The 20,000-nt window shown below is 43.2% G+C and overlaps 1 protein-coding gene across 4 annotated transcripts in view; it reads right to left on the reverse strand.

The window, feature by feature from the left end:
* LOC143281230 (synaptotagmin-14-like) overlaps positions 1-20,000 on the reverse strand; it is a 183,482-nt gene that overhangs the window by 93,204 nt on the left and 70,278 nt on the right. Inside the window, exon 2 of one of the 4 annotated variants that reach the window (XM_076586325.1) lies at positions 14,927-15,631. The exons of 2 other annotated variants lie outside the window; for them this stretch is intronic. In XM_076586325.1, coding sequence (XP_076442440.1) covers positions 14,927-15,203 — 277 coding nt within the window. In that variant the 5' untranslated portion in view covers positions 15,204-15,631. Of the gene's footprint in view, positions 1-14,926; positions 16,274-20,000 lie in introns of those variants that run through there. One more of the 4 variants, XM_076586326.1, reaches the window with a different exon arrangement.

Raw genomic sequence — 20,000 nt, forward strand, 5'->3', positions numbered from 1 at the left:
CCCATAAACGCGAAAATCGTGTGAATGTCGAGGAAAAAATTTTTTCACTCTGAGGAACGGAAAGAAAAGAGAATCTGTCATGGCGGGACACATTTATTCCCAGGCAGGAAATTGCGGAACTGGAGTTCACAATAAGTGGAGTGATGGCCTAGAGGTAACGCGTCCGTCTAGGAAGCGAGAGAATCTGAGCGCGCTGGTTTGAATCACGGCTCAGCCGCCGATATTTTCTCCCCCTCCACTAGACCTTGAGTGGTGGTCTGGACGCTAGTCATTCGGATGACACGATAAACCGAGGTCCCGTGTGCAGCGTGCACTTAGCGCTTACAAGAACCCACGGCAACAAAAGGGTTGTCCCTGGCAAAATTCTGTAGAAAAACTCACTTCGATAGGAAAAACAAATAAAACTGCACGCAGGAAAAAATACAAAAAAATGGGTGGCGCTGTAGTGTAGCGACGCGCTCTCCCTGTGGAGAGCAGCCCGAAGTTCACACAGAGAAATCTGTTGTGATAAAAAGAGAAATACCATACAATGTATTTGCGCTAAAACTGCGGCGACATATAGTAAAGGGGAGGACATGAAAGAGCAGAAAGAGAAGAGAGAGAGGGGGGAAGGAGGGAGGGCGGCAGAGAGAGAGGCAAAGAGAGAGGGGCGGGGGGCATGCAGGCAAACAGAAAAACACAAGACTAAAAGAAAGAGCGAGGCGGAAGATAAAACAGCCCTTTTGAATGAAGGAATGCAGGTCAGGAGAAACATGTGACATCGCCAAGGCGTCTGACAGGGGAGGGGGGAGGGGGGGAAAGACTCCAACTACATCCCTCTACTTTCCTTTTCTGTCGATCTAAAAGCTTAAACGTTGCTGTTCTTCTCTCTCAACTCCGTGAAGAGTCATTGGAACGCTGCAGTAAATAACCGTTCGGATTCCTCCATGTCTGTCGGGTTGTGTGTGTCAAAGCCTGGGTCTCTGAAAATGGTTTTCCTGTCCATTCTGCAATGTTGTCAGTCCATCGATTTTGCTTCTGTTTTTTTTCTTGTTTTTCCCTCTCCTTCCCTCTGCAGAGCCACTGGATCCTGCTACGTGGTCATACCAGCGTAATGTTCTTAACTCTCTCCATACGAACGGCGAAAGAGACGACGTTAACAGCGTTTCACCCCAATTACCATCATCAAAATATTGCAAGCGGAAGGCTCTTATACTGAAGAGGTGAATGTTGACAAAGAATACCACAATTCTGACGACGGAAGCTAAAGGTTGGGTCGTTCAGACACCCACTGGACATTCGAGGGGTCTGTGTAGAGGAGAAGAGAGGACTGGCCGTACTGAGTGAGTTAACTGTTGTCAGCAGATGTTCATAAAGTGCTGCTTAATTCTTTGACGCACTTGTTCATAGGTGGTGTGTTCAGTGTATCAGATGTTTAGTCTCATGCGATAACACTTCATTTCCATAGCTCGATTTCTTCTTTCCGAATCCCCCCACACTTTACGAGAAACCGTGGGATTGCGAGAAAGCGTGGTCGTTCCCCCCGCCACCATCCACACTTTCTCGCAATCTCACGGTTTCTCGTGAAGTAAGAGAACGCATGGTGGCGCCCTCACGCTTTCTCTCAATGTGAGAGAAAGTGTGGGATTGGGAGAAAGCGTGGGTTGACAATGTCTCGAAGGGGGGGAGCCTGAAAAAAGAAGAAGTGTGCAGACAATACCAATCTGTCTCAATATTTTCTTTCCCCCATTGCAGTTTTTTGGTCGGTTTATCTCCATCCCCTCCTACCCCTCCTTATTCTTAATCTCAAAGTCTGCGTCCATATGCACATTTTTTCGTTTGTTTATTTTTTTCCGGTTTTTTTGTGTTTTTTTCCGAGTGATAAATGTGCTCTCCAGACTGTTAGCGCCCACGCGCGTGCGCACGCTCATTTTTTTTCCATTCAGCTGGTCATCTCACGGCAATTTCTGTAATGCTTTCCGGCTGTGCTCCTCCCGGACAGCGATGTTATCTTACATCAAAACACACAGGCACGATCATCAGTCGATGTAAAACTCGGAGGAGGAAGGTTGGGGAGCGGGTGTGGAGAGCAGCTAAGGGGATATCGTCTCTCAGCATGGTTTTTACGAAGGATTTTATCCACTCCCTCGATTTATTTGTTCGCTCTCGCTCTCTCTCTCTCTCTGGTTGGTTGGTGCATTTCTCTGTCTTTATCTTCTAAATGAAAACAAATACTCGGTGAAATCAATGCACAAATGTCCAGTCTTTGTCCATATTTCTCAACCTTTTGTGTCGATCTGTCTGCATTATCCACCCCCTCCGTGACATTCCTTTATCTTTCAGTCTGCGTCTTTTAAGTGGTGAGCTGGGCTTTCTTGTAGATGAATTTGCTCTCTCTCTTCTCTCTCTCTCTCTGTCCTCTTCCTTAACTATTTTTCCTCTCCCCTCCCCCCCCCCCCCCCCAAAAACCCCCACACACGCACCCTTCTGTTTTTTGCGCCCATGAATCCGCGCACACTTTTTTTTGTTCCGTTCACGCCAATTTCTGAACAGCTTCCCGACAGGCTGTCTCCGGAGAGTGATGTTCGCTTGCAGCGAAACACAAAAGTACAACACTCTCATTAAAAATAATAATGTATATATATATATATATATATATATATATGTGTGTGTGTGTGTGTGTGTGTGTGTGTGTGTGTGTGTGTGTAAAAACAGGGGGAGGGGGCGGAATGAGGAGGAGAAGGGGATGTTAATCACGAAGGATTTTTCTCCACCGCCATCTATTTCACACACGAAGGGTATCACTTTACCAAACCAAGCATCGGGAAAGCAAACTTTTCACGCGAACAAGTTTCAGTTTCTTCGTTTTCCCCCCAGAAGTTGAAAGGTGACTCAAAAACATTTTTAAACTTCTCAAATGTCAGAAGAAAAAACCAACAATCTTGTCAGCGAAAGGTCGAACGGCAATAACGGTTTCAAATTACGTCTAACATCAACGCCAAAAAAATAAATAAATAAATGAATTAAACAACTATAACCCGATATGTTCTGTTCCCAAATCCCATCACGAACTTTTGACAAAAGACAAATATTTCGCAATGTTCTTTTCCCAGATGTTATTAAGCATTTATGTGCGATAGCCTTAGGCCATAGGCACCTACTAACCACTCTTCTTGCTATAACTTTCGCTCCCCTCCAACCCTACTTTTTTTAAAAACAAATTGTACAGAACTACACACACACACACACACACACACACACACACACGCACGCACACACACAGACGGGGGGGCGGAGGGGGGGGGGAAGGGGATGGAGGGAGGTAAAGAAGGAGAGCTAAGAAGAAAAATAGAAGAAAAATAGAAGAACAAGAGAGGCAAGGCCATCAAAACTCACTTGTGATACACTTAAAAAAAATCTAATCGTTAATATGTGTTCTGTATTTGTCATTATAAAACTTCGGGTTAAAAAAAAAAAAAAAAAAGGCCTAACCAGATTCGAACACCGCGTGTTCGGGTGTGAAGAAACTGTCTTACCCATTACACTATCGTGGCTCCTTAACTGACGTCCTAAAATTTAATATTTGAACATACTTTTTTAAAGGGCGATAAATCAATTTGCGATATTCGCAGTGAGAACGCTGTTCAAATCATATTATTCTGGTGTATCTTGGCCATTCAAAAAATCTTTAAGGTCAATAAAATAAAAATTAAAAAAATTCTTCTTAAGTCCGCGGTGAAGGAGACGTGGCTATCGCCGCAATCACACTGCAACATTTAGCCGTTTTCTCTAGATCTAGATAGATGTACAAGTTTAGTTACACCCGCCGGGAATGTAGTACGACACGGTCGATTCAATTTCTCTTTTATGTTCATTCTAGTTTTATAGTTTTAAAGTTGATATGAAAATTTAGTATTTTCTTAAACTAATAACCTGTAGAGCCAAGTACAAGTACTTCTAAACGTTGTAAGAAGTGAAAAGGACTTCATTTTGAGAAAAGTCAAGACTGAAATTTTTTTCGTTTCATCGTGATCAATTCAAGGGTATTAACTCGCATGGTTTACAATTTTTAACTGTGAATTCCGAATGATTCTGTGGATATTTTTATGGCAGTTTGGGGCATAATCCAGTAAGTGACGAGGAGTTCACAAATCTTTCTCTGAATAAATATTTAACGGTCTCCTTCTCCAACTTTCCATCACATGTTATCGTGTATTGTCCATTGAATATAGGATTGAAGGGGCAGGTCAACAACTTAAAATAAAATGGCGTCGTTCGCGTTCGTGAAGAATATGATCACGCGCTTTGAATGTGTATAAATGTGTACGCAGTTGATTTTTGCCCATGACCTTAAGGGCTCAGCCAATAGATCTGTAAAGTCCACTCGTCGTATTTATTTTAGTATTTTCCGAAAAAGACCACTTGCGCGAATGAACACGGTGAAAGCCCTGTACACAGAGTAAAACACACAAGCTTTTTATGTATTGAGTATAATTTCAAATGTAATGTTTAAGATGAGAAAGATCAGTTTAAAGCAAATTAAGTCCCCTAGCATTAATTACAGATTAATTTCCCTTTTCTACTATCTGCACCAAAACGTTTGCAAAATAAATAAAACTTCCATGCTTAGCAAAAGAAGTTCCTGTTTGAACAAAAAATGATAATAATGACTGCTCTTGTAGATGTGTCAGAATATCAGATCAAAGTGCCAAGTTTAGAGAATACAAAAAATATAAATATAACAGTAAATGCAGTTTGCATATAATTAGGCTTCATTTTTTTTTTTGTGCCCATCCCAGAGGTGCAATATTGTTTTAAACAAGATGACTGGAAAGAACTGAATTTTTCCTATTTTTATGCCTAATTTGGTGTCAACTGACAAAGTATTTGCAGAGAAAATGTCAATGTTAAAGTTTAACACACACACACACACACACACACACACACAGAGAGACAACCGAACACCGGGTTAAAACATAGACTCACTTTGTTTACACAAGTGAGTCAAAAATGGAACGATAATAGCAATGCAAATCATCTACAACTGTTTTGACTTTCAGAAAATAAAACCGGCTGTTACCAAAGAAAATAAATAAATAATAACAATAATGAAACCACCGCACTACGTTTCATAATGATCGTTGTCTGCTCTCATCGTGACACAGAAGGCACTGAGGCAAGCAGGCAGGAAGGAAACAGACCTATTCATGACAATATAGACACCACCGTGGGGGGTTGGGGAGGGGGGGGTTAAGACGTTTAAGCTGAAAAGCACATTTAGATATGACGCATGCGTATTCCAAAAATGTACACAAAAAGTGGACGTCAGCAATTTGTGCGGCATGGAGATTACAGACAGACAGACACAAACACAGTGAGAGACCGATAGCGAGAGACACAGACAGACACAGAGGGAGGGGGGGGGAGAGAGAGAGGGGGGGGGGAGGGAGAGAGAGAGACAGAGGGGGACAGAGAAAAATTAGATGCCGGGTTCGAATCTCGGTGACGGCGCCTGGTGGGTAAAGGGTGGAGATTTTTCCGATCTCCCAGGTCAACAAATGTGCAGACCTGCTATTGCCTGAACTACTTCGTGTGTATACGCAAGCAAAACATCAAATACGCACGTTAAAGATCCTGTAATCCATGTCAGTGGTCGGTGGGTTATGGAAACAAGAATATACCCAGCATGCATACCCCCCAAAACGGAATATGGCTGCCTACATGGCGGGGTAAAAACGGTCATACACGTAAAAGCCCACTCGTGTACATACGAGTGAACGTGGGAGTTGCAGCCTACGAACACAGAAGAAGAAGTAGATGAAACGAAAGGAATATTTTTTATTTCATGAAGTTTGTTGAGTTAGCATAACTGCTTTTTTACGTGCAGTCCTTAAGGGCAGAAAAAAAGGGAAACAGCAAAAGCAACACACACACACACACACACACACACACACACACACACACACACACCACAGACATATGCTTGCAAATGAAATCATGCATGGAACCTAACTCAGAGAGAGACAGAGACGGACTGACAGACAGAGCGAGCCAGAGAGAGAAGAGGGATGCTGATGGGATGGATGTTATTTTATGAAACAGATAGGAACGGAATGGAATATGACGTCTTTTCACAATGGTGATATCAATATCAGACCACCCGAAAAATCAATGACAGCGCTACTTTCTTGGGCGGAATGTTACCAATTTAGAACTACTGACGGATGATTACAGACAATATCTGTCTAGCCAACCTTGAACCTTGAACTTTTGGGCGTTGAAGCCAAACAATCATTATTTTACCTCTTAACTTCTAATATAACGATCTAAAAATACGGCTACAGAAAGCAATAAAATCAGCAAAAACAAATGGCTGTTTATGTACAGACTTACTTTTTTGTCTTTTTTTTCTTTCCTTTACACGACCAACATCGACTTGCCGATGATTCCGTCCTGGCTGATCCTTGCCGGGTATTTTCGTGTCTCCATAAACCACCAAACACTGACATGGATTACAGGATCTTTAACATGCCTATTTGATCTGCGTGCGTATGCACACGAAGGGGGTTCAGGCACTAGCAAGGTTTGCACAAATGTTGATCGGAAAAATCTCCACCCTTTTCCCACCAGGCGCCGTTACGGAGATTCGAATCCTGGGCCCTCATATTGAAAGTCCAAAGCTTTAACCACTCGGCTGCTGCGCCCCACAAAAAAAAGTTTCCCACACGGATACCGAGTTACCGTCGTAAGCACATCACAAAAGCAAAATCGTAGAATTCAGGGCTCGACAGACGAAAGTCTATGGATTCTCTCTTCTTCTTTTTACGTCCAGTTCATTGAAAATTCCTTTTGTGGCCATGGGGGTCTCGCAGTGTATTACTTAAAAGTGGGTCAGGTCCGATTCTCATGTCACAAAACTTTTATTCGGTTGTCAAACTACCTCAAGTGCCGCACTGCGACACACACTTGCATCGGTCTGTTGCGCTGATTGGTAACGTTCCCGAGATGCTAATGGACGGTCAAGTTTTCCATGGCAAAACTTTTAGCACGTGAATTTCGTGATTCACGGGGTATGACACACAATGACAGCCAAACAGTTGCTCTTCGCTGAACTGAACGATTTTCAACAACAACAAAACTTTCCAGACGCATTCAGGTTTTCGAAAGCAGTGGAATTTTTTTTTCGACAGCACAGATTTTTTTTTCATGTTTCTTTTCCCTGTGGTGACCAGGTCAGACACTTATCATACCTCTGTGGCTCTCGACTATTGAGGTGCATGGGCTTCATCTTCCATTTCATCTCCGGTTCACTATTTCTACGATGGTGACTTTCGGTTTTCAGACTAGTAGAAATGGAAAGTGGGTTCTTTTACGTGCGCTAAGTGCATGCTGCACACGGAACTAGGGTTTATCGTCTCATCTGAATGACTAGCGTCCAGACCACCACTCAAGGTCTAGTGGAGGGGGAGAAAATATCGGCGGCTGAGCCGTGATTCGAACCAGGGCGCTCAGATTCTCTCGTTTCCTAGGCGGACGCGTTTCCTCTAGGCTGTCACTCCACATATTATATATATGTATACTCCTAGATCTTTACTTTTGGCTGCTGATCTTTCCCCGGCCTTGGTCCAGTGGAGTGGAACAAACTGTTCTTAGTCCGTCAAGCCGATTTCTCAGTTCGGTTGAAAAAGTTTCTTCCTTTTTTTTTTTTATACAATACAAAAAAGACTCTTAAACTCTCCCGTTCTGCCCATGTTCTGCTTATATGCTTCTTGGGCTTCTGCTGATCATGTGTGTGCGGGTCCATGCGTCTGTGCGTGTTTATGTGTGCACTGTTATTAGTGTATGGTGTATTTGATGCATATATGCTTATGTGTGTGTGTGTGTGTGTGTGTTTTGTTTGTTTGTTTTGTTTTGTTTTTGCTGTAAACGCCACGCGCTCCCTGCCTGGGAGGTGTGAACGTCAATCTGTATCATTATTACATCATTTTCCTGTGAATAAAAGAACAAGAAATGAAGCATTCCAAATGAATCCACCCCCCCCCCACCCCCCCAAAAAAACAAAAACGTTTGCAACAATGACTACGGTTGAATATTTCTTAATCAGACGAAATAATAATAATACACAAAATCAGGTGATAATACGCATCTGCCAGGAAATCTTCTGTCTTAATATTTCCTGGCATTTACATCAAGCAGCTCTTGAAAAAAAAAAAAAAAAAAAAGATCATTCAATACCAGGTAGAAAGCAATAACCTCGTCTGTTCCCCCTTGTGTTAGTAGTGTTATTATTTTGGAATCGAAATTTTCGGAATAAATTAGTTCTGCTCTCCGCTGGGACGCCCTGTCACCTTAATGCAATACCACAGGTGTGTGTGTGTGTGTGTGTGTGTGTGTGTCAAAATGTATTCGTATTTGTTTTAAGCCAGGGTCAAATTTCAAAGCCCGGAGGAATCTATGATGATTATTACTTCAGCCCACACGGCACAGAGGAACGTCGTCTTGTAATGATTGTCTAATTTGCCAGAGGTTCTCCCCATTGACTTGACATGAATGCCATTGAGAATAACGTGTCGTCGTTGTTGTTTTTCTTCTCTAACTCTTCCACAGATTTCCACCGAGATGAAGCAAAGAGATGCGATTCCAAAATTAGTTTTCGGATGTGGCTTTGATGTGAGAACTTGACCTGAATTCATATTTTCACTAGAAACATTACATCGTAAGATAGCTCAGCTCAGAACGCCCGGGTTTCATAGAAATGATAGAGAGATAGGTAGACGACAGAAGGATTGATACTGACAAAGATGCTTATCAAACTATGTGGATGCAAAAAAAATCTGAGTACATAGCAGAAGAGCATCAAAACCACGTCCAATTCAGTTTCAGTAGCTCAAGGAGGTGTCACTGCGTTCGGACAAATCCATATACGCTACACCACATCTGCCAAGCAGATGCCTGACCAGCAGCGTAACCCAACGCGCTTAGTCAGGCCTTGAGAAAAAGAAGAAAAAAATCATCAAGGAATCCAGTTCAATTTTCCAGCCAGCCGTTCACTGACAAAGATGCTTATCAAACTATGTGGATGCAAAAAAAAAAAAAAAATCTGAGTACATAGCAGAAGAGCATCAAAACCACATCCAAATCATCAATGAATCCAGTTCAATTTTCCAACCAGCCGTTCTTTATTTGTTCGACGCTGGATAGAAAACAGTGATGAAGGTGGTGACCCCGGTGGTGTCAGGTTTTCTGGCTCACTCAGTCTCTCTCCCTGTTGCTTAAATGTGTGTGTGTGGGTGTGGGAGGGGTGTGGAGGGATGGTGGGGGCGTGCGTGCGCGCATGCACGTGTGTGTGTGTGTGTGTGTGTGTGTGTGTGTGTGCTCATCCTCACCCTTGTTTCTCTCTTCCCTTCTCCCTCTCTCCCTCCACTACCGTCCACCTCTCTCTCTCTCCCTCCCCCCCTCTCTCTCTCTCTGTCTATCCCCTCTCTCTTCCCTCTATCCCTCTCTAACAGATGTCTGGAACCACACCAAGCCGAGTAGAGACAACTGACCAAGCCGAACCACACCGAACCACACTAAACATTCATATATGGCCGACCACACACGCACACACAGACACACACATACATACGTACATACATTGGCCACATTCATAATAATTATATGGCTGACCACACACACACACACACACACACACACACACACACACACACACACGTGCGCGCGCGCGCGCGCGCACGCACGCACACAAGCGCACACACATACATACATTGGCCATATTCACATATGGCTGACCACACACACACACACACACACATACATTGGCCACATTCATATATGGCTGACCACACACACACACACACACACACACACACACACACACACACACACACACACACACACACACACACACACGCACGCGCACACACACACACACATATACATTGGCCATATTCACATATGGCTGACCACACACACACACACACACACACACACACACACACACACACATACATTGGCCACATTCATATATGGCTGACCACACACACACACACACACACACACACACACACACACACACACACACACACACAGACTCGAGATTTTAGATCGAGAGGGAGGAGAAAGGCAAACGAGGGGGTGACGGGGGGTGGGGAGGAGGTACGAACTGGAGCAGAAACTATTGCAGATCAACATGGTCATAATTATATCCGCGGGACTTTTTTTTTTTTTTCGGCGGCGGCGGCGAGACCGTGTGGCCCTGTGTATGTGTATGCCTGTCTAGTACCTAGTGTCATGGATACAATACGTATGCGTGCGTGCGCGCGCGCAAGCGTGTCTGACAAGTCTGATCCAGGAGACGACGTTGAGGTCCTGTCAGGCCATAACAAATGGCAGTAGTTCTTCATCGTCACGAGGGGACTGCAAAGTTCATAGCTCCGTGGTACCGCCAATTTTTTATTAGCTGCCGACTTTGAAGTAGTATGATGTTGTTGGCTGTGCGCTCTTTTCCTGTCTCCTTTGACAGACACCACTTTAGTCTTTGAAGCGTCTCTAAAGTCGGATTGTTGTGTTTTGTTTTGTTTTTGGGTTTTTTTCAGAATTATGCGAAAGGGCTGTTTTCTTCGAGTTTTTTTCTCTTGTTCGATTACACACACACACACACACACACACACACACACACACACACACATATATATATATATATATGTGTGTGTGTGTGTGTGTGTGTGTGTGTGTGGAGGCAGTTCATGAAACAGAAAAAAAGCTGTGAAAGAAAGGTTCGAATCCAAATCTTCGTGGACAGCCTACGCGGAACATCAAATTTCCTTCAGATCCGAACGCTCGTTTCATATCCACGAGGCACGAGGCTTCCAAAATGAGTACACTCATAGGCTTTAGATGACCCTCCCTGAAAGAAATAATACATATGTGTGCGCCTGTTTGAATGTGTGTGTGTCTGTGTTGTGTGTGTGTGTGTGTGTGTGTGTGTGTGCGTACGTGCGTGCGTGCGTGCGTGCGTAAATGTAAGTGTATGTGCGCGCCTGTGTGCATTTCCTATGTGTTCAGAAATCCCATGCAACGGACATGCATACACATACACTGCCCGCGCTCACGCACGCACGCACGCACGCACGCACGCACACACACACACACACACACACACACACACACACACAGAGTCTGTCAGCCTTTGTGTTCAGAATTCCCACCCAGCGAACCGGGACGGACACAGTCAAAATACGTGTGACAAAAGACGCTCTTTCCACTGCAAGGTTTTGCAACAAGGCCGGGTCGTGAGTCAGTTCACACACACACACACACACACACACACACACACACGAACGAGTCAAGTGTGAACGACAAACTTTAAGAACTGAAACAATACGTTCACGTTAAACGTTCTCCACACACACCCAAAACACAGTAGAAACTCCTGGCCAAACATTTTAACAGTGGATCAATACTTTCTCTAGGTCACGCTCTCTCCGTGGCATGCTTTTCAAAGGCAGTGCCTATATATATATATATACATAAATAGTACTGGCCAAGACTGAACTTCGTGTGGGTGGGTGTCACACGTTAATACATGTTGTGCAGAAACATTTGCGATTACCATACGGGTGGACAACATAAAAAGGAAATTGGAGTATTAGGTATTGAAAGAAAAATCTAATGATGGAACGCTTTTTTGTGTGTGTGCGTTGTTTATGTTTTCTAATTTCGTGACATGATATTAATTGCCTTCAACTCCTTCGGACAAATACCCATGTGAATAGTCAATTAAGACAAAAACGGCTACGGATGGTGAAGATGACTATGACTATTTATCATCCGTTCGGCCTCTGTGTGTCATTACACGCGTGCGTGAGTACGCGCTGTGTGTGTGTGTGTGTGGGGGGGGTGTATGAGTGTGTGCCTGCGTGTGTGCGTGCGTGCATGCGTTTGTGTGTGTGTGTGTGTAAAATGTCCTTTTGATTGATGTGTTATTTGTGTAACGACCTTCTGGATAAAAGCAACTCAGAACAGATTATTTCTGGGATTGTGCAGATAGTTATGTTCCTGGTGTATCTTGGTTGAAATTCATACCCAAAAATGCAAGACTTTTTGTTTGTTTGTTTGTTTGTTTGTTGTTGTTGTTTGTCTCTTTAATACCATGTCCCCACTACCCCCAAAAAAGGGTGAAAATGACAGAGTCGCGAAAGTCGAGAGAAGATACAGAAAGACAGACAAGAGAAAAGACACAGAGAGATCACAGCAAACTAGAAATGGAAAGAAACAGAAACAGAGACAACGATAGAAACAGAGACAGAGAGAAAAATATAGAGACAAAAAAAAAAACCCAAAAAACAACAACCACAGATAGAGAAACAGAGTCAAACAGAGACAGAAACACAGAAAGAGACAAAGACACAGTAGGAAAAAAAAAAACCAAAAAAAACCAAACAGACAGAGATAGACATCAGCCTTGATATAGCCCTGTACACTTTCGGATGGGCGATAATGCAACAATGCTGACACTAACGATAAACGACAGGCTTTGACAGAGAAAGAATGGACGGATAAATTCTATTTACTATGGGTAATAGAGTAAGCGTACAATGAATTTTTTTTTTCTCATCCGGCCCTCGAGAGAAAGAGGGGACGACAGAAGGGGAAATATAGGGCGGGGGGTGAGGGGAGGAGGGACGGAATGAAGAAAAGAATGAGAACGACAGACATGAAGAACAAAAAAAAAAAAAAAAAAAAGGAAATGAAAGCAAGAAAGAGCGTGTAACTGACACGGCTACAGACAGATAATTAGCCCTGGAACAGCGAACAGTCGTGAGGTAAGAACAAATCCCTAAACGTGAAAACAGAAGAGGAAATGAAAAGAAGAGAAAAGACTAAGACATTAAAAAAAAACGAGAACGACACAGAGAGAGGGAGAAAAAGAGGGATGGGGGGGGGGGAGGGAGAGAAAAAGAGAGACAGACAGACAGACACAGAGGCAGAGACAGACAGACAGACACAGAGGCAGAGACAGACAGACACAGAGGCAGAGACAGACAGACACAGAGGCAGAGACAGAGATATAAACAGACAGAAATGCAGAGGCAGACAGAAAGGCTGATGTTCGAGGAGAAACAGACAGGAACAGGGGTAGCAGGGATAGATAATAGAGACTGAGATAGATATTGATGTTCGGAGAAAGAGAGACAGACAGACAGACAAACAGACATACTGAGACAGAGACCAGGAGAGACAGAGAGGAATGTTGATGTTCGTGGAGAGACATAGACAGGCAGACAGACAGACAGACAGGCAAAGACAGAAACATACAGACAGACAGACATATTGAGACAGAGACCAGGAGAAACAGAGAGGAAGGTTGATGTTCGTGGAGAGACACAGACAGACAGACAAACAGGCAGAGACACAGAGTAGTTAGAGGAGAGCGACACGGAGAGGGAGAGAGAGAGAGAGAGAGAGAGAGGGGGGGGTTGTAGTTCGAGGAGAGCGATACACATGCTGACAGGCAGACACACAGAGGCAGAGAGTCAGAGAGAATGGTTGATATTCGAGCAGAGAGAATGACAGACATACAAACAGATAAAACAGAGACAGGCAGACAGAGAGAGACAGAGAGAAAGGCTGGCGTTCGAGGGGAGAGAGAGAGAGAGAGAGACAGGGAGACAGAGAGGAACAGACAGAAAGACAGAGACTGAGAGAAGAAAGGGGAGAGAAAGACAGAGACTGAAAGAGAAAGGCTGAGAAACACACAGGAAGTCAGACAGACAGACAGGGACAAAGAAATCAAGAGACAGAGAAAGAGGCAAGGCAAGGCAAAGCAAGGAGTTTATTTCGTGTACCCCCTGGGGACATTGAAATATTACATACGTTCATCTTTTACACATATCCTATAAATACAAAAAGAGTGGTGTCAAACACGAGAAGTAGGCTCATTCGTTCAATCGGGGAGTGAAAGACTGAGATGAAGGAATGGAGCTTGGGAGGTGGTGCAATCGTGCGAGATATGCAGGAATTAGTGTGGTAAGCTCATCAAAAGTCTCGTCAGACTTGCTTTGCGTCAGACCATCGGACAGTGAAACAAGAAAGGCAAAGCCTCCCCCCCATCAGTCCCTCGTGGTGGTTCCCACTTAATTAATCAAATCAGCCATACAAATCACTGCCAAAAACACCACGATTTGGCCTTTGCTGAAGCGGCCAGTCTCATCGTAGAAAGATATTGTTGATACCTATATATATATATATATATATATATATATATATATATATAGATAGATAGATATATGTATGTATGTATGTATGTATGAAACAACACTTGAGAAACCTGATACATCAGAAAGACAAAACCCGCCTTGCACCTGTATGCTAAGAGTGGATATGAAATGAATATGAAATGATAAGGTTAAGAAGAAATAAAATGAAATTCGGAAATTTCAATAGTCAGTCAGTGGAAGAAGAAGAAGAAGAAGAAGGAAGAAGAAAAAGAAGATGATGATGATGATGATGATGATGATGATGACGGAGAAATAACAGAAGGATAATTCAGAACAGGAGAAGGAAAAGGAGGAGGGAGAGAAGGAGGAGCAGAACAAGAAAAAGAAAGGCGAAGAGAGGAAAGCATATAACAGATAACGAACTAAAAGCGTTAATCTGATAACCACGAATAGCACACACACACACACACACACACACACACACACACACACACACACACACACACACACACACACAAAAACAAAAACTGTGCAACGACTCTGACGAGACCCCCTCACTCCACAATGTCTGTCAGACTGAAACATGGAATACATTTTTATTTTTGATTTCAGTTTCAGGGAAGTGTCAAAGCGTGCGGAGTGATCCATACGCGCTAAACCACACCTACACCTCATTCCACACAACTTCCTATATTTAAAAAAAAATTCAAAACAGACGAACATACCGTTGCCAGGGGAGTGGTCCGCCTTCTCCGTGGTCCCGTACAAGGCCACGGACTCTGAAGACTTCTTGACCTTCTGGGCCTCGCCCTCCGCGCTGCCTGCCACGGATCCCAGCTCCGCCTCCTGCTTCTTCTTCTTCTGCTTTTCCTCACCGTCCACCTCGTCATCGTCACTCTTATCCTTGGAGTCCCGCTTCCCTTTGGAGGTGAAGAAGCCGCAGCAGAGAGAGGCCAGTTTTCGGGGGGAGTCGGCGAACCCCCATGCCTTGCTGCTGAACATGAACGAGTCAGTTGGCCACTTTTTTTTTTTTTTTTTTTTTTTCTACTCTGTGGTTACTGTCAGGGTTGTCATGGGTGAAGGAATCGTGACGATGGTGGTCTTTGAGTCAGGTTGTGTGTGGAATGACAGTTCTTTTTAGACACAACAATCTGTTAATTTAAATGCTCGCTTCACTAATACTCACACCGTTCCACCTTCTTTTCTGCTTCAAGCATTATCTACACCCTTCTTTCTTTGTTATTTTTTCAGAGTTGTTTTCTTTTTTTTCTTGTTCTTTTTTTTACCACTGTTCACATTCTCTTCCCAAGAGTGTCTCCAATTGATTAAAACACAATCTGCATGCCGTGTTCCAAAGCAGATAATCGGGAAACGAAGAGGTGCGTAGAGTTCCCTTCTTTTTCCACCGTGCACATCAAGTTATACTTGTACTGTGAAACATAAACAGAATAAACTTATGTAAATTCCTGATGGGTAGTGCCAGCAACAAGTCTCCAACTAATCACAGAAATCTGCGATGAGAATTGTACGGTGAGGATCATCACGGAACATTCCACGAAAAAGAATTGCTCACCAGACAACGACAGATAACCGGAAACACCAAAGCATTGTCTGTTCTTTTTCCAAGACGAGGCATACAGAAACCCAGCAGAAAACCGGCACAAATCAACGTGTTTTGGGACTCACAGAAAACACCAACATATGTGGGTTTTTTGGGTTGTTGTTTTTTTCACTTCGATGCCTATATTTCCGAGTCTGCCGATCTGATTTGACGTGTTTGCTAGTTATCGAATATAGTCTTCACGGGCTTTTTAACCCATAAAAAAAAAATCACTAGGTCCTAATTATCCCCTTTCAACAACATAGTGGTATTCACAGTTTGCTATATTATCTTACAAGCTGGTCGTGCTTTTCCCCCGCAAATAATGCACAGATCAACATTTGGAAGAAATCTAAAAGTTTCCCAGATTTTCACAGGGTGACATTCGAAGATAATAGTTTAATTCCTCAGCTGTTGTTGTCGTTGATGTTATTGTTACTATTGTTGTTTTCATTCACTTACCGAACTGATATAGTAAGGTTTTCCCGCGTAACTGTGTAAGCTAAATACAAAATAACATTTGAAGAAACACACTATTTCCTCAGTTTTCACGAAACAACAACAATCGGAGTAAGAATTTAGTTCCACAGAAGTTCAACAAAACATCATTTGGACAAAGCTTTTTTAGTTATCCTCAATTTTTTCATAGAACAACTTTCGGACCACACACACACAAAAATCTGATATTTCACAGAAAAAAACATTCGGAAGAAATAGATATTTTAGTTTCTCTGTTGTTGTTGTTGTTTTTTTTCCCAAGGAACAACATTCGGGGATTAAAAAAAAAATTAAATAAACAAAAAGAAGAAGAAAACCACCCGTTCTTCCGATTTTCCACGAAAACGATCAAACACACAAGTCGAGCGTGAGGCAAAACCAGGTCTTCTGTTTCAAGAGCGCTCAATCCAGCTCGGAAAGAGAGAGATGGAGAGACAGAGAAAGCCAGCAGCGATGTCATTCTCCGTTGTGTAGCGGGTGGTGGCGGTGGTGGTGGTGGTGGTAGTGGTGGCGGAAGCAGTAGCGGTGGGGATGATGATGGTGGTGGTGGTGGTTTGGTGGGTTTGCTTCGTTCGTGTTGCAGCATCGATTTGTGACCGTTCCACTGGCCACCACCCCCTGTTCCCGTGTCCTCCCTCTTACTGTCTGCCTCGTTCACTCCACAAAGAGCTCCTCTATGTACGTAGCCGCTCGCTTTGGCCACCTTGTTCTTGCAGCAAGCGGTTTTTGTTTTTTTGTTGTTTTTTTTGTTGTTTTTTTTGTTTTGTATTGCTTTTTGTTGTTGTTGTTTTGTTTGTTTGTTTTTACTGTGTGCAGTCATTCGTTCGCTGAACACTGTTTTTGTGTGTGTTTTTTGGTGTGTTTTTTTTAATAATGCAAACTACGAGTTGTTGCTATTTTCTCCGCTTGAAGTGTTCGCAAAAATAGGAGAGAGCGCTTGGCATAATTTATTTTTTTTAGGATAAACAAAGTGAACATGGCGTTTCTTCTAAGAGGGTGTTATGGGGGGAAGGGGTGGGGTGAGGGGCGGGGGGGGGGGGGGGGCGCAGCATGAGGGCAAAGTGCGCTTGAAGGGAGAGTGGCGGGCTTTGTGTGTGTGTGTGTGTGTGTATGCGCGCGCGCGCGTGCGTGCGTGCGTGCGTGTGTGTGTGTGTGTGTGTGTGTGTCTGTGAAAGCCAGCAAGACAAATAAATGGAAAAAAAAATAAACGATATGAAATGATAATTTCTGCACTGTTATGCAATGGCTTACACATATGGGGAATATGCAATACTATTTGTTCTACCAAGCCCTGTATAACCAAGGGCAAACGAGCAGTCGATAGGAAATGAGGAAGAAGGCTGAAAAGCTCCCGCACGGAACTGCACTGTGACATGTTCGGTTCTCCACCCTGATGATAAATTATTAACGAGAGAGAGGGGGGTGAGAGAGAGAGAGGGAGGGAGAGAGAGGGGGAGAGAGAAAGAGAGAGAGAGAGAGAGAGAGAGAGAGAGTGAAAGGGCATGCCACTCGAAAAGGATGTGGAACATAAATCAGCAACATGCTTTGTCATGTTCCTGTGATTCAAGTAAGTATTTAGATCTATCCAAGTCTGTCAGTCAGTCTGTCTGTCTGTCTGTCAGTAAACTCATAGCACCATCCCAAATGCCCCAAAACACAACCCATGCACCCCCTCTGTCTGCCTGTCTGTCTGTCTGTCATTCTTATTGCCCATCTCCCTGTCTCTGTCTCTGTCTCTCTCTCTCACGTCAAGGGTGTGGGTGCTTTAAGCATATACGAGTGCGTGTGCAGGTGTCTGAGATGTCTGAGACTGAGAGTGTCTCTTTGTATTGGCACTGACTGAAAAAATTGATAATCCCCCCCCCCCCCGCCCCCGCCTCCCAGCCGTCATGTATAGAGCTTAACTGCTGAATGGACTATAGAATGTGTCAATGTCATTCACACACACACACACACACACACACGCACGCACGCACGCACGCACGCACGCACACACACACATTTGGATGGTCAATCTCGACAATGTAATTATATGATGTTTTCGTATACATATGATGGGTTTTGATGTTCAGGCATAAATATCAATTCATGATTTATATGTACTTTATTATGTGTTTGTACTGATATGATGTGTGTCGATGTTACATGCGTAAATATTTATCATATGATTATATGTACTTTGTTTTCTGTAAACTGTCCAAACCTTGGAGACGAACGACTGAACAAAAGGCACAGTACCCCACTGTCACATGCACTTTAAGATAATGGCAAAGTAGCCAAAGTGTCGCTAATCTCTTATCAGTTAATTTTGTTTCAGTTCTGTTTTTTCCTTTCTGTTCCGTTTTATCTGTTTTGCACCATTTTGTTCTGATTAGTACCTACTATATCGCTAGAGCTTTTTAGCTAATGACATTAATATATTTCAGTGTTCAGTGTTCAATTCAGTGCTCTCTCTCTCTCTCTCTCTCTCTCTCTCTCTCTCTCTCTCTCTCTGTACAATTTGTTCTTTTGTTGCATGGCTCCAAAGTAAAATCGAAAACATTTGTTAAGCGTGAATACCAGCAACACTGTTTGAACTGAACATATTTATGTCTTCAACCTCCTCTAAAAAAACAACAACACTTTTTTCGGATAATATTTGAAGCTTTCAAATTCCGAGAAAGCACTGCGTCATTTTAATATTGATTTTTCTGCACTTTGTTTCATGGAGAAGGCAAGGTTACGGTTTGTGTTGATGTCAATTTTTTTTTTTTTTTTACATATCATACGGTGTTTTCATTACTTTGTGTTCACATACCCCTTCATAGGGGGGCGTTGGCATATATATGACTGATCCATCTGGAGCCTTGAGTTTTCTCTCTTTTACTGTTGACTTGACAGCTTGGATTAGCGAGGGCATATAAAGGAATGAGCAGTCCAAGTGAATAATCTCGAGCCTCTGTCTGTCTTTCTGTCGCTCTCTCTCTCTCTCGCTTTCTCTGTCTCTCTCTGTTTCTCTAAGTATAGACTAGACAGAATATTATTAACAAGAACAGAAGGAAAGAGTAGGAAGAGCTTAAAATTGACTTATCCTTGAGTGGTACAATTTTCTTGTCTAGTTTCTTTCTCTTTGTCTGTTTCTCTGTCTCTGTCTCTGTCTCCGTCTCCGTTTCTCTCCCATCCCCATCTCTCTGTCTCTTTCTGGCTTGATGTTAACTCTCTCCATACGAACGGCGAAAGAGACGACGTTAACAGCGTTTCACCCCAATTACCATCATCAAAATATTGCAAGTGGAAGGCTCTTATACTAAAGAGGTGAATGTTGACAAAGAATACCCCAATTCTGACGACGGAAGCTATAGGTTGGGTCATTCAGACACCCACTGGACATCCGAGGGGTCTGTGTAGAGGAGAAGAGAGGACTGGCCGTACTGAGTGAGTTAAAAGAATCTTTTACCCTGGCTCATAATAATAATAATAATAATGGTATTTATACAGCACTGAATCTTGTGCAGAGACAAATCAAAGCGCTTTCGCACCAGTCATTCACACGCATGCATAACTCTAAAACTGGAGAAACTGAAGACAAGAAGCAGGGAAGGGAGGCTGTTTTGGGAAGAGGTGGGTTTTAAGGCCAGACTTGAAAGAGCTGAGTGTGGAGACTTGACAAAGCGAAAGAGGAAGTTCATTCCAGTTGCAAGGTCCAGAGACAGAGAAAGATT

This window comes from Babylonia areolata, chromosome 4, assembly GCF_041734735.1.
Source record: "Babylonia areolata isolate BAREFJ2019XMU chromosome 4, ASM4173473v1, whole genome shotgun sequence".
NCBI lineage: Eukaryota > Metazoa > Mollusca > Gastropoda > Neogastropoda > Buccinidae > Babylonia > Babylonia areolata.